The 16,026-nt window shown below is 43.3% G+C and overlaps 1 protein-coding gene across 1 annotated transcript in view; it reads left to right on the top strand.

The window, feature by feature from the left end:
• The window catches only part of LOC145409684 (peroxisomal acyl-coenzyme A oxidase 1-like), a 148,753-nt gene that overhangs the window by 26,550 nt on the left and 106,177 nt on the right, over window positions 1-16,026 (top strand). Inside the window, exon 3 of the mRNA XM_080280037.1 lies at window positions 14,740-14,859. Within this exon, the coding sequence (XP_080136163.1) occupies window positions 14,740-14,859 (120 nt within the window). The remainder of the gene's footprint in view (window positions 1-14,739; window positions 14,860-16,026) is intronic.

Here is a 16,026-nt window from a genome sequence, read left to right as displayed (position 1 = left end):
GTCCGGCCAAGCAGATCCGTCAACCACAGGCAAGCAAGCACCCTTGCAGGGCCATCCCGTGCAGTAAACCGAAGTTCCTTTGTAGTTCACAAAAGCTCGTGACTGTGAGGCAAGAGGCAATGTGTGGAAGTTTGGTTCCCGGATGGACGCTGCATTTGCACTGCTCCACCCAGTTAGCAGGGGCACCACAGCAGCCTCTACATCACCCTGTTATGTGGCTATATGGTTACCACGCAGTCTTGTAAATGATTTCCTAAGTTACAAGAAACTGCTGAGCCACTTCAAGCAGACAGAAGTGATGAAGTGTGACAAGAAGAAAAAGGAGAAAGAGAAAGAGAGGAGAGCAGACACAGAGATAGAATGACAAAGGTCATGGAAGAAGTAGGCAACATTACATCAAGTGAGCGGATGATCATCACCATCACCCATCACCTGCCATTAACAGTAAAAAACAGTGAAGTACATTGTATTAATAACTTGTTATCCATTCTTATGTCCACGGATAAATATGTTTCCAAATATGTACTGCTTGTGTCAGGACAAGCAATATCAGCTCCCCCCCACTGCATGAAAAAACATGCTGGAAATTTGAGATTTTGGGAAATCAGATTTTGGGATTTGACTGTTTGTACTGTATTACCATAGTCCCATTTGATAAGTCTGGTGGCTATAATGCTCCAGTTAGTGATGTCCTTCCACACAGTAGGTCTGATCCCCCAAGTGAAGACTGGAAGCTTTTCTATGCTATCAAGTGAAACAGGATGACCATCACTGGACTACAGTAGTATAGTCTTTGGTCTCTACCCTTTGACTGGAGAAATATGGGAGAGGCCGTTACAATTTATCACTTATATTGCACTAAGTATTACAGAACTTGCTAAACGATCGTTCATAACTGCAAGGTTTTCAGGAGCGCACAGGTCTTTGCTCCTAATCATCGACTTGTTGTTGCTACTCCAAGGCATCAAATCAAAGGCTGACATGCCAGGTGGCTCAATCGGTAGAGAGGTGGCCTGCAGTCCTTACGGACCCAGGTTCGAATCCAGGCTGGGGCAGGGAACAGTTTAAGGATTTGAATTTCATTAAATCAGGCTTTACTGATCTACCAGAAGACCCGCCGACATGTCGTAAAAATACCCCCGCTAATACCAATACACCAGTCCTGTATGAGACAGCCCTAGCATGTATTCAATATGGACGGTGCGTGTTAGTGCCGAAGTGGTGACATGTAGAGGTGTATGATATGTAGGAGGACTGCTGGGCCTTGATAGCAGGCTGTGGAGCCTATGCCCAGAGTCGGCCACACACACACACAAAAAATCCAAAACACCTCCAGCTTAAGAAACTCCTGGATGGGGAATGTGCTTATGAGAATGCAGTGGCAGTCTTGAATTGGTTTATAGTAGCCTATTCAATACTATCAGAGTCCCTGTTGCATGATGGGATACCTTTACATGTGCTACCCTGGCAGTACAGTAGTTGATGAATGCATTGGAGAGTGCCCAAGATCAAGGAGGGGTTTTGTTTTGCCAGGGACAATGGCCTCAATGAGGAAAGTCATGCTGCCAGACTGGCTGGGAATTGGGAGTAGCACAGATTTGTCTCAACAGGCATGAGTTTTGCTGAGAAGGGACAAGAAGAGGTATGTCAGGGAAATGTCTGAGGAGGTGGAAAGCCATTTTCACGCAAATGACCTTCAACCTGCATACCAAGTCCTGAAGAAGCTCCACTCCAGACACACTTCTCAGGTTAACTCTGTTCAGACAGCAGATGGATGGTTCATACCAGGGGCAACTGAGTATAAGGCTCACTAGACTGAGTACTTTGAGCACCTGTATATAGCTGAACTTCCCAGTGGAGAGCTTCCATTGGCTGATGTACACCCATTGACTGACTAATAATACTGTGCCTTCTCTAAAGGAAATCAAGAAGGCATGGATGGGTTGAAAAGTGGTAGAGCAGTTGATATTTATGAACCTGAAGCCATTATCAGGTCATTACATGCAACTATTAATGCCATTTGACAGATTGATATCAATCCTCCTGACTGGACAAGGGATTTGGTTACCCCTATCTGGAAGAGAAAGGAAACCAGTGTGACTGTAGCAACTATGGCGGTATTGCTGTGCTCAGTGTGCCAGGCAAGCTTCTTGCTCTTATTTTCCAGCAAGCTTGTTGTTCACAGTCTCCTGATACATATCTGGGACCATATGCTAAAATTTTAAGGGCCTGAGCAATCCAGATTCATGCGCAAGAAGTCTACAGTTGAATGCATCATTAGCTCCTCAAGAGTTCTCATTGAATGCCACCTGTATCAAAGTGGGATCCCCACAGGGATAATCTGACTGATTGCTGGCCTGTATTTGACACTGACAGTGCTGTCAAATGTGGAGGAGGAACATCTGACTTCTTCCCAACAACTGATGGTGTAAGACAGAGATATGTCCTTGCTCTTTCACTTTTCAACACATACATGGATTGGGTACTTGGCAGGACTGTGAGTCAAATTCTATCTATCTATCTATCTATCTATTGTCAGACACCTTAATCCCATAAGAGGTGGCCACAAATAAATCGCCTCCATGTCGCTCTGTCCCCTGCCATTTCACTGCCCTGCTCCCAGCTCACACCCCCCTCTCTCGTATACCTCTCCACTCCATCCCTCCATCTAATTCTTGGCCTCCCCCTCCCTCTCCCCCCCTCCACATAAACTCTTCTTGTCAGTCTCTCACTCTCCACATGGCCAAACCACTTCAATGTGTTTCTCCTAACGCTTCCTATAACATCCACATCCACACCACAATGCTCCTTTACTTCCTCATTTGTCAGTCTGTCTCTCCACGTGACTCCACATGCTCCTCGCAAATAATTCATTTCCACTGCTCTCACTCTTGACTTCTGTCCCTCCAACAAGGTTCAAGCTTCACTTCCATACTTTAAAGTTGGTATCACAATACTGTCATGTAGTAGCTTTTTCACTTCCATACTCACTTTCCTGTTTCTTATCACTGCTTTCAAGGAACCAGCAACCTTTCTTCCCTGCTGCACCCTTTCAAGCACTTCACCCTCTAAACTTCTATCCTTACTCATCGTACTACCCAAGTACTTAAATGCACTCACAATTTTCATTTCCTCCCCATCCAACATCACTGTACATTCACTGACTTCACTTCTCTTGAAGACCATAACTTGACTCTTCCCTACATTCACCTTTAGATTCCGTTTCTTACACACACTCCCAGACTCATCCACCAAGCCTTGCAGCTCTCCATCATCTTCACTTAACAAGACAGTATCATCTACAAACTACAGGGAGTTTCCAAACACTGCCCTCTCTCACTAGGGCCGCTCCAACATCCACTGCCCTACCTTGTATCTCTTTTATAACTCCATCCATATACAGATTGAACAACCATGGAGACATGACACATCCTTGTTTCAATCCTTCAAATAGAAAAATTCACTCAGTTCAATATCCACATGCACTGCAGCCTTGGCACCCTCATACAGTACATTCTCTTCACGGCCTTCAACAACTTCCCATCTACTCCATATATTCTTAATACTTTCCACAATCCTTGTCTATCCACCTTGTCATATGCTTTTTCCAAATCCATGAAGGCAGCATACAACTTCTTTCCGTTCTCTAGAAACTTTTCCACTAAAGACCCAAGAATGAATATATGGTCTACACAACTTCTTCCCTTCCTAAAACCTCCCTGTTCTTCTCCAACTAATTCCTCTGTTATTTCCCTAACTCGGTCAGTAAGTATCCTATCATATACTTTTCCTATTACACTAAGAAGGCAAATGCCCCTATGATTACCACATACTTCTTTTCCCCCCTTTCCTTTGTACAAGGAAACAATTATACCTGTCTTCCAATCCTCTGGGACTCTACCATCCTCCCAGGCTAATCTGCACATCTTCCACATCCATTCAACTACTATCTCTCCGCCATGCTTCAGTATTTCACCACACACTCCATCAATTCCTGGGGCTTTCTCCATTTTAACATTATTCATTGCTTTCACACCTTCCATCCTACTGATTTCTTCCTCTCTCCTCACATCCCTCCTTCTCACAGCCATTCCCCAGCCACTTATACTTCCATTACTTTCATTCTCAATGTTCAACAATTCCTTAAAGTGTTCTCTCCATCTACTCACTTTTTCTCCCTTCTTTACTAGTAATCTACCATTATTATCTTTCACTCTGCAACTAACTTCTTTGGCACCCAGTCCAACTCTCTTCACCTCTTTCCAGAACATTTTCTTATATTCCCTCCACTTTACACTCAAATTCCTTCCAAATTCCTCATACACTCTCTTCTTACTCTCTATTACTAATCTTTTCACATCTCTCTTTCTCTCTACGTGTAACTCTCTCTTCCGTCTCTCAACTTCTTGTGGTAGGTGGGGGCGCCCATCATCCACCCACCTAGTGTAGTGATACCCTGTTTTGGGAGCAGCTCTACACTGAGTGGCAAGCCAAATCTATCTATCTCTATCTGTCTATTGCCAGACACCTTAATCCCATACGAGTTCGCCACAAACAAATCGCCTCCACATCGCCCTGTCCCCCGCCATTTCATTGCCCTGCTCCTACCTCACACCCCCCTCCCTCATATACCTCTCCACTCCATCCCTCCATCTCATCCTTGGCCTCCCCCTCCCTTTCTCCCCCTCCACCTCACTCACATACTCTCTTCGTCAGTCTCTGACTCTCCATCCTCTCCATGTGGCCAAACCACCTTAATGTACAAGCCAAATGATTTCCTGTAATCAAGGAAATCATTTACAACACTGGGTGGTAACCTTATAACCAACCAACACATGTTCCCTATGTGACAACAAATGGGTTGGCAGGGGGTTAGTTCCCCTCCCCGGAAAACAAATAACTAAAAATATGAACAAGAAGCCTCAGACCAGGACTGACCAAAAGGTGACGACTAAGGACCGAATAAAGGACTTGGTACGGATAGCTACAAGGAATGTAAGGGGTGCAAATGATGAGGTGAAAGAAAGAGAGATTGTCAAGGTGCTTAAGGGTGCGAAAGTGGATGTATGTGGATTACCTGAAACTAAATGGAGAGGTGAGAGAATGGGAGTATGGATGGGGTATATGCACGGGAGTAGGTGAGAATGAGAGGGTAAAAGAAGGAGTGTGTATTGTTGTGAGTAACAGATGGAAGGAGAATATAAGAGAGTATGGATCAGTTGGCTCAAGGATTGTGTGGATAAGAGTGAAAGTTGGACTACAAATGTGGGTGATTTTGTGTATGCATATGCCAGTGGAAGATTGTGCAAGCAGAATGAGAGGAGTTCTGGACAAATGTGGAAGAGTGCAGGGAAAAGTTTAAAAGGAATGAGAGAGTATTTTTGATTGGAGATATGAATGGAAAAGTAGGGAATGTGAAGGTGGATGGAGTAGTTGGTGAGTGGGGTGTGCCTGCAGAAATGGATGAGAATGGCAGTGTTTTAGTGGACATCTGTGCTGGGAGGGGGTTGGTGATAACTAATACCCTCTTCAGGCACAAAATGATCCATAGGTATATGTGGCTAGTGATGCGAAGGGTGGATGGTGAACTGGATGAAAGGAAGGCAATGATTGATTATGTGTGTGTGGATGACTGGATGAGAAGATGTGTGATGGATGCAAGCGTACATAGAAGCTGAGGGAGTGGACTTTCGGACCACCACTTGGTGGTGGTCAGAATCAGAGTCCAAACGAAAAGGGGAAACAGAAGAAGGGAAGGACAGGAGGACGTAGTTCTTACGAGGAGGGTGGAAAAGTTATGAGGATGGAAAAAAGGCAGAATATAAGAGGGAAGGGGAGGAGCGATTGGGTAAATATAGATTGGAGCAGATGGGGGACGTGGAAGGTGTGTGCAAGATATTCACAGAAGAAATACGCGCAGAACGTGAGGTGGTGTGTGGGGTGAAGAGAAGACAAAAGGGGATGTAGGGAACAGCATGGTGGACTGAAGAGGTAAGAGAGGCTGTGGCACAAAAGAAGAAAGCATTTAGTGAGTGAATGAGAAACAGGGGTGTCAAAGAAGTTGAGAGTCAAATTCACTGAGGAATATCTATTGGCAAATTTGGGGTTAATGACCTTAACTTTGCTGATGATACAGCTAGTCACGTGGAGTCACTGGAGATACTATTGAATGCCTTAGAAGAATTTTAGGAGAATATGAAGCAGTTAGGATTAAAGGTCTCTTGGGGCCAAGACCAAGGTCCGTGCATTTGGTGGCTTGTTGGATGATGCAGTCTCTCTAAGCATGTGGTGTATGTAATATGGAAGTTTTGGAAAGATCTACAGTCAAGTCGCTTAAGGCGTGGTTAATTGGTTCTGGATCACGCCTGTGCTATAGAAAACTGCGTCATACAAATAACTAAACCTACGGGTAAAATGCAATTTGCTTCTGGACATTCGCCCAAAGTCTCACTTTTCTCCATTTTTCCCCACTTTACACATGCACACAAATAAGCAATCAGTCAATGCATGTATTACACACAAATTAAACACTAAACAATAATAAAGGGCACAATACGTAACAATGGGGACAAAAAACGGGAGGGTGATCAGATAACAAGCGGTCTGGGCACACATTAAGCAGGGCTTGAACAGCGGGCGAGGGCTGAGGTTCGCTGTCCAGCCACCAGGGAAATTTGCCTGAGGGTTTCAAACCTTGCTGTGCCTGCGCCAAAGGTATAGTTTATGCGCATGGTTCATTTTTTTGGGCCTGGCATCTTGCCGTGTCACAGAAAACCGTGCCATAGAAGCATGCACCATAGGTGACTTGACTGTACTTATCTTGGTAGTGTGGTTCATAATAACAGTAGCTCAGATGATGAGATGTCCTTTGTCTGGAATAAAACCCAAATTCTCTGTCTGTCTGTCTGTCTCTCTCAGGAGACTGAGTTATCAGAATCACCCAAGGACTCTTGGACTGTTTTCAACAGTAACTCATAGACAATGAGGTCATTTCACTAGAGTGTTTAAAATACTGAATAGGTCTGACAATCTTGACCATACAAAGTAGTTTAGTCTAGATTACAACACGAATTTAACTTGCAGCCTTGGTTCGAAGCTGAAACTGAAAAGATTTATCGTATGCTTAATTGAAAACTTTTTCATATACAAGATCTGCTCCACCTGGGACAGACTTCCCATGGAAAATGTTAATAGCACCCCAGTAAAGCAACTTGAATAGAAACCTTAACTAGATCTTACATTAGAATGACTGCATACTGGACATGCATTTCCATGCAGATACAAAATATCTCCTCAGTACCTGTAAGATTTTTGAGATACTTACTTCTCCTTGTAACTTCTTATAACTCTCTCTCATAGTGACTCTACACTGAGTGATAAGACAAATGGTTTCCTGTATCCCAGGAAACCATTTATTATGCTGATGGTATCCATATAAAATGATGATTGGTGGTTTGGTGGGTTAAGGCACTCCAGCTGGATGGAGCCTATATGGGTTCCATGTGAGGGGTGGTTGAGGTTTCTTGCATGTATTGACCTAATTGTATTTACCTAATTGTGATATACAAGAAATGAGCTATGCTTGTGGGGTCCCGTCTCTGTTTCTTGATAAGTCAAATTTTGCTTTAAACTCGTTCAAGTTTTTAGACTGGACGATCTCTTTGCCTGTGCATTTATAAGGAAAACTACATTTCTTGATATCCTTCAAGTAGCTTGGCTTCTTCAATTTCATTCCGTGTCCTCTTGTTACTCTCCTATCCCATATAAACAGAGCTTCTCTGTCAATTTTATCTACTCCCATCATGGTCCTGAACACTGCAATCATGTCGCCCCTCTCTCTCCTTTCCTCTGAGGAAAGCAAATCCAGCTTTTCCAGCTTCTCTCTGTACAACAGATCTCGCCAGACTGGGGACCATCTTGGGTGCTGTTCTTTGTATTCTCTCAGTCTTGTTTATATCATTCTTTTTGTGTGGGGATCATACTGCTGCTGCATATTCTAACCTGGGGTGGATCATGGCCATTATCCATTTTTTCATCATTGCCTCATCCATGTAATGAAATGCTACTCTTATGTTAGTCAAGAGTTTATACGTCTCTCTAACTGTCTTGTTAATATGTTTTTCAGGTGACAAACTATCCTGGACAAGCACTCCCAAATCTTTCTCTTCTCTCACTTTTGCGATCGGTTCTTTACCCATCCAATAATTCAGTGATGGCCTCTTGGTACTTTTACCCATTTCCAATATTTTACATTTTTTGCAATGAATTTCATTTCCCACATCCGGCTCCAGTCATGTATCCCATCCAGATCCTCCTGTAGCATTTTACAGTCCTCCTCAACCTCTACCTTCCTCAAAATCTTTGCATCATCAGCAGACAGACCTGCATAACTGTTCACTCCATCTACCATATCATTTACGTAAATCAGGAACATTACTGACGCCAACACCAAGCCCTGTGGGACTGCACTTGTTACTTCCCTCCATCCAGACATCCTGTCCTTTATTACTGTCCTCATTTGTCTGTCTTAAAAAGTCTCATCCATTCCAGCAGGTTTCCCTTCAGTTCTCCTATATGCTCTAGTTTCCACATTAGTCTGTTATGGGGTACCTTGTCGAAGACCTTCTCCAGATCTAAATACACACAATCCACCCAACTGTCTCTCTCCTGTAGCACATCAACTGCTCTTGAGTAAAAGCTCAATAAGTTGGAAACACATAACCTTCCACTTCTGAATCCAAACTGACTTTCAGCCAAAACATTCATCTCTTCCAGATATTTTATCCATCTATCTTTCAGGATTTTCTCGTACAATTTTGCGACTATGCTGGTTAGGGACACTGGTCTATAATGTGTAATGCCATTCAGGCAAGTGAGGCTAGTCACTGTTGCCTTCAATGTTGGAACTGAGTAACCTAGTCCCAGATCCCTATGTTCCTGTTTATTTGGGGCAAAGTTGGATTGGTTGTTGGTAGTGGTGCTGTTTTACACTACAGGATAATCTCAATTATCCAGTGTAATTCAGTCAAGCCCTACCCCAGTTAAGGCAAAATGCCGGATATTGCATGGTACTCCCCATTGGCTCAATATTTGACATCGTCAGATATTGCGTTACTGTTCATCATGAACCTCTATCCTAGAAACTTTCTCATGAGTACAAGATGAAAATCAAGCATAAAATACAATAAAATAATAATACAGTACAGTAATACCGCGCTGATTGGCTACCATTTACAAACCTGTTGATATGCCTCAGTCCCAGATATTTCAGAGAACTGTTAGTTACATCTCATTTGGCAACTGATGTTGCATAATTTCACTGGATATTGCTTTATCCCCTCCACGCTGGGCTATTCAGTATTTACTGCAGTCGTCCTCAGTACAGGCAAGTTACCAATGATCGCCTGATTTCAAACCTTAATATCTCAGAAAGTATAGCTTTTAGGGAAACAAATTAAAGACCATATTTGTCACCAACTCTTCTTCTTGCAACTCAAGTATCCCCAGGTCTGTAGGTCATTGCATCAACAAGCAATGATGTGAAGAAGAGAACTAATTTCGGCGCAAAAGCAGGATGTGTTCATGTGTCTGCCCGCGGCGCCAACTATGGCTTTGCTTTCACCGTGAAAACCTCTCCATTACAAGATAAACCACAGTGGTGTCCAAGGCATGCCCTGTGGCACTATCACTAAGCCCTTTCCTATAGTTGCCGCGTGCAACTTTGAGGTTGTTATTAACATGCCCTGACAACCTACTCCTCAACACTGCGTCCAATTTTGTGTATAATATGAGATGCGTGTGATTCTTGTATATTAGTGGTAGGTGGTGGCGACCATCATCCACTCATTTGATGTAGTGCTGCCTACTTCTTCCTTAGCCTTATCATTCTTTTTCTGTGCCTGCCCTCCTCTCTTCCTGTTTCTCCCATCTTTTCTGTCACTACTTATTGCTTTTCTTTCCATTACAGGTGGCCTTACATTAAGTGACAAGCCAAATGGTTTCCTGTAAGCCAAGAAACCATTTACAACGCTGGGTGGTAACCATATAACCAACCCATATGTGCTCCCTACGTGTCAAGTGGGTTGGTGGTGGGTTAGTGCCCCTCCCTGTAAAACAAATAACTCAGAGTCAAATGGCCACCCCCTACGGGATTATGGCGTCTGGCAATAGATAGATAATAATATTCATGCATAATATAATTATGCATAATAATATGATTTGTGTATACCTGTAATATGATACAAAATCGGATGCACTTTTGAATGGTAGGTTGCCAGGGTACGATAATGACAACCTCAGAGTCGTGTGCCACAACTATAGTATCCTCGGAAATAGGCTCGGCAGGGGTGGATGAGGCAAAAGTCCACATGAGACAGGAACAGAATCAGATGAGAAGGTGCAAGGAAATACTGTATCGTCTTACACAAGGCAGGTCAGGTCACAGAGACAACTGAGGTATGGTTGGCTCGATTGGCGGGACTCTTTCCCTAGCTTTTGGTGACATGATCAAGTGGCGGCCACTTCAAACTGTGGTGCAAATACAATTGCGGTTCCTGCCGACACCCAGCGGGAACCTGGTTCCTATTTGCTGTCGATCTACTGTATATCGACACCATTTTTTTTTTTTTTTTTTTTTTTTTAATGATGCAAGGAAGAAGGAACCAAAGACAGGGGCCTGCAAACCATTCCATTCAAGAAGAAGAAGAAGAAAAAAAAAAACAATACAAAGGAGGGCCAAATTCATGATCTGTTCATTTTGGGATGCCTGGACACACTGCGTTTGAAAGACTGCAGATCATAGGATGTAGGAAATACAGACAGAGGGAGACAGTTCCAGACCTGTTGCATAAATGATGGACTGAGAGTAACGGTTAACTCTTGGATTAGAGTTGGACAGAAAAAGGATGAGAGTTTGTTGCTAGATGGGTGCTGCACGCCCGTCACAGAGGTGGAGGGATGCAAGCAGACAGTTCAGAGAAGCAGTGACTATTGAAGTACCAATAGAAAAGAGAAAAAGATGCAGCATTGTGGCAAGGAGACAGAGCCAGTAAGAGGAAGAGTGTTAATGATACGAAAAGCCTTTGACTCCACCCTATTGCGAAGAGCTGTATGTGGGGAGCCTCCCCACACATAAGAGTTGTACTCCACACAAGGGTGAATAAAACCCGTGTGTAAAGTCAACAACTGTGCAAGGGTAAAGAAGGCACGGAGTTGGCTTAGCACACCTAATCTCTTGGAGCGCAGATTTTATGAGAGATGTAATATGATCTTTCCAAGATAAGTCCTGAGTGAATGAAACCCCAAGAATGTTCAAGGATGATGCAGAATTGAGCTGGATATTATTACACTTTAATGGGTACTCCTGTGGAGGGTTGTGTCGGGTTGATAGGTGTAAGAACTGAGTCTTTGATGCATTAAAAACAAGATTATTTTTATCCCAGTTAGAGATACGAGCCAAGTCAGACATTAAGTGTGCCATAGCCTCATCCCTTGTTTGTTGAAGTAACCGCTACGATGGACGTTGTGGGAACTGTATGGAGAGGTGAAGGGCGGAATCATCAGCGTACGAGTGAACAGGGTTAGATATACAGCTCAGAAGGTCATTGATGAATAAAAGGAAGAGAGTTGGTGATAGGACAGAGCCATGAAGAACACCACGGTTGATAGATCTAGGAGAAGAACGATGGTCATTTACAACAGTGGCTATAGAATGACCAGAAAGGAAGCTATAAAGGCACAGATAGAAGGATAGAAACCGTAAGAAGGTAGTTTGGAAATTAAAGATTTATGCCAGACTCGAACGAAAGCCTTGGAGATGTCATGTGCAATGGCAAAGCTTTTGCCAAAGTCCCAAAAGGAGGATGACCAGGAGTCTGAAAGGTAGGTGAGAAGATCACCAGTGGAGCGTCTCTGACGGAACCCATATTGACGATCAGAAAGAAGGCTGTGATAGGAAAGATGCTTTAAAATTTTTCTGTTAAGAATTAACTCAAAAACTTTGAGACACAGGATGTTAAAGCAATTGGTAGCAATAGTTAGACGGTTGGGAATGGTCACCCTTCTTTGGGACTGGTTGAATGAGAGCAAACTTCCAGCAAGTAGGAAAGGTACAAGTTGATAGACAAAGGCAAAAAAAGTTTACCTAGGCAGGGTGTAAGCACAGAAGCACAGTTCTTGAGGACAACAGGAGGGACTCCATCAGGCCCATATGTCTTGTTATTACTGAGGCCATTGATGGCAGAAAATACAGCAGCTGAAGATATTTTAATGTCAGCCATGAGAAAGTCAGAGAGGGGAAGTGATGAAGGAGCAGCCAGAATCGTCTAAGGTGGAACTGGAGGAGACAGTCTGAGCGAAGAGATTGCTTTATCAGTTGAAGAATAGCTACAAAGCCATCAGAGTAGAAAAGAAGAGGGAAGGATAATGAGGTACAGTTGTTAGAAAGGTTTTTGGCAAGGTGCCAGAAGGAGTGGAAAGAATTTGAGTTGGTGAGTTGAGAGCATTTTGTATGGATGAAATTATTTTTTGCAGAGCAAACAGACTTAGAATGATCCTGGGCAGAAACATAAAAAAGATGTGATTCAGGGGTGGGTTGGTTCTGGTATATTTTATAGGCCCTCTCCTTGCTGTCGACAGCATTAGAACAAGTGTGATTAAACCAAGGCTTTCTTGCATTAGTCAAAGGATATGAGAAGGGAATGTATGCTTCCATGCCCGAGAGAATAACCTCCATAATGCACAAGGCACACTCAGATGGCTCCCAGCCATGGAAGCAATAATCAATCCAGGGAAAATCAAAGAAGTACTGCCTGAGGGCCTCCCAATCCGCAGCTCTAAAGTGCCAGAATCAACGTTTCTTCGGAGGGTCTGCAGGCCATACCAAAGCAACAGGGCAGGTTAAGATAATAAGGTTGTGATCGGAGAAGCCCGAAAGAGAGGAAAAATTAACAGTTTAAGCAGAAGGATTAGTTGTATGGAAGAGGTCAAGTATGTTGGAGCTCTCTCCAAGGCGGTCAGGGATACGGGTAGGGTGCTGTGCAAGCTGCTGTAGGTCATTAAGGATAGAAAAGATGTAGTCTTGTTCACCAGGTGGATCAGTGAAGGGAGAAGAAAGCCAAAGGTGGTGGTGAACATTGAAATCTCCTATAACAGAGATTTCAGAGAAAGGAGAAATGGATAGAATGTGTTCCATTGCAGAAGTAAGACAGACGAAGAATTTTTCATACTTAGTAGAATTATGGAATAAGTAAACAGCACAGATATATTTAGTCAGAGAATGACAAGAAAGCCGAAGCCAGGAGTAGAGAATTCAGAAGAATCAAATTCAGGAACACGAAAGCAAGATAAGTTGTTGCGTACATATACACAACAGCCACCTTTGGCTTTGAAATGAGTATAGAGAAAGTAGGAGGATATGGAAAAGGGTTTGCTATCAGTTGCCTCAGACAGCTGAGTCTCAGTTAGGAAGAGGAGGTGAAGTTTAGGTTAGGAAAGATGGTGCTCAACAGAGAGAAAGTTAGAGGAAAGACCGCGAATGTTGCAGAAATAAAAAAGAAGTGACTCAGACAGTGGTTCCAGGCAACTTGTTGAGTTGTCATCGGGAAAGAGGCGGATGGTGAGGGCATTTATGGTCCCTCCCCTTCCGGGGACTTCGAGGCCCGGTCATTTGTCACCTAGCAGTTCGGGGTTAACAGAACCGAGCCAGCAGCGCCGGCTGTTGCGCTGGGACAGATGTTGCGACAACGGATAATTGAGAGTTTACTGTGCTTTGTTCTGACCCTGAATTTTCTTGAATGGTGAGTGAATGAGTGTGTGGTTCATTCCACTGGGCAAACTTTGGTTATTCTTCTCTCTCTCTCTCTCTCTCTCTCCCCTCCCCTTTCTGGACCCAAACCCACCCCATCTTGGAGGGGGAATGGAGGTCTGAATGACAATGATGATGTTCTGTCCAACCCTTTATATAACTTACCCCACAAATACTGTGTCCCATTCCATAGTCTTTATTTTATTTATTTATTTATTTTTTTTTTGATGCCTGGTTATCTAATGAGTGAAGATGCTCCAGCCAGACTGGGTTAGTTTGAGTTTACATCTGACAGAACGCTACAGTCTAAGTGCCCGGACACACTTGCCCTGAACTTGTGATCGACAAGGCGAAACGAAGGATCGGGTTAGAGCTGCTTCAATATTTGAGTCTGAACAATGGACGGGCCCCTGAGCCTTGTTTCCTCTTGACAATCACATGTTCAGGGACAAGTGTGTCTGGGTCCTAATGCTAACACAGCCACTCAGGGGTGAGCAGCTGGTCACCCTCCTCCTAAATGTGTGAACCTAATAGCCTATTCCAGTGCTCCTGATGGGACAATAAAGGGTTTGATGATAGACAGATAGATTCTAGTACTGTATAAAATAGCAAGTTATTTTTGTACAATTTATTCCACTCTTATTGTTACCCATTTAAAACTTTTTTTTGTTTTCTGTAATACATAGGATATTACAACAGTGCATGGTGGTTTTCTAGTCAGAATGCCCTAGTTGGAGTGACAGCCTTGCACATGTTTGGTCTCCATGAGGTGACTGGAAGTTTTCAATCACGTAATGCCAGCAAGGACAATAGGCTGGTCATCTGTCCTTTAATGTAGTGGATTACAGTAGCCTAGTCTCAGGCACCTACATCTTGAAGGGGTAAAATGGGACTATTGGATGGCTGTTACCTGCCTGACCATATATATTTCACAGTGGGCAAGACAAGCAACTATGCTGTGGTGATGGCTCAGCTATACACCAGAGGAAAGTGCTATGGGCCTCACCCTTTCCTGGTTCAGCTTCGAGACCTGGACACTCACCGCACACTTCCAGGTTAGTGTCTTCCAATTAACATCTTGAACCCAATGACAATTTTTAATATTTTAGTCTTGTTGCTGACACTTTATTCAGTTTAGAATAACCTCCTAGTATGTGTTGTTGTTGCTGTGGCCCAAGGATCATCAGGACCTAAACCCAATGGGCTGCAGGAAACTGGTGGCTTGAGGTGGGTGCTCCCTGAGATATTTTATAAGGCTGTGTTGAAGGATTGTCTGTGTTGCTCAAGTGAAGTACAGGGATGAGTAAGTGTGCTTCATCTTCATCAGCTTCTCATTCTCAGTCCTTTCTACATGACAAAATTATCTCAAAGTATTGCTCGTAATGTTTTGTCGAACATCCACATCAACACCACAGCATCCTTCACTTCCTCATATCTATCTATCTATTGCCAGACGCCTCAATCCTGTTTGGGGTGGCAACAAACAAATCACCTCCACGTCATCCTGTCCCCCGCCATTTCACTGCCCTGCTGCCAACTCACACCCCCCTCTCTCATATACAGTAGAAGTCCAATATTTCGGCATCTATGGGACCAGGCAAGTGCCGAAATAGCAAAATTGCCGAATTATCGAAAACCCTACCCACTCAGTACCTTATATGTTTCGGTGAACACTATCATCATTACTCATATCATTACAAATGTGTTTGGAGAGAGTACTGTATACTGTTTGATACTGTACAATACTGTAATGAATACAGTACTATACATGAATATGAAAAATAAAGAAATTAGTGAACATACTGTATATAAATGTAATGGTACAGTAGGCCTACAAGTTCACATGCACTTACCTAAACTTATAGTACTGTAGGTTCCTTATTTACATATGTACAATATGTACAATATGTACATATGTACAATAGTCAACATCTTATGTGTACGCTTCTTGCTAACACCAGTTAACTTTCCACACGTGGAGGCCATTTTCAAAGCACGCAGAAGATGTTTATACTGTTCACAACACACGGCTGGTCCACTCAGGTGTTACAAAGCTCCTGTCTGATGTTACGGTGCTTACAGCACACTCGAATAGTAATTTCAGAGGTATTTCGGTACGAAGTTCACAAAGCACACAGAAGAATCAAGAGAAGTCGGCAGCAGCACGGCAACAACTCGGAAGAATGGAGGAAGAATGATGAAACAGATTCTCTTTCCCATAC

Source organism: Coenobita brevimanus, chromosome 82, assembly GCF_032717465.1.
Source record: "Coenobita brevimanus isolate Jiangsu-jjx chromosome 82, ASM3271746v2, whole genome shotgun sequence".
Classification (NCBI taxonomy): Eukaryota; Metazoa; Arthropoda; class Malacostraca; order Decapoda; family Coenobitidae; genus Coenobita; species Coenobita brevimanus.
This window is presented reverse-complemented; position numbering and strand designations above follow the sequence as displayed.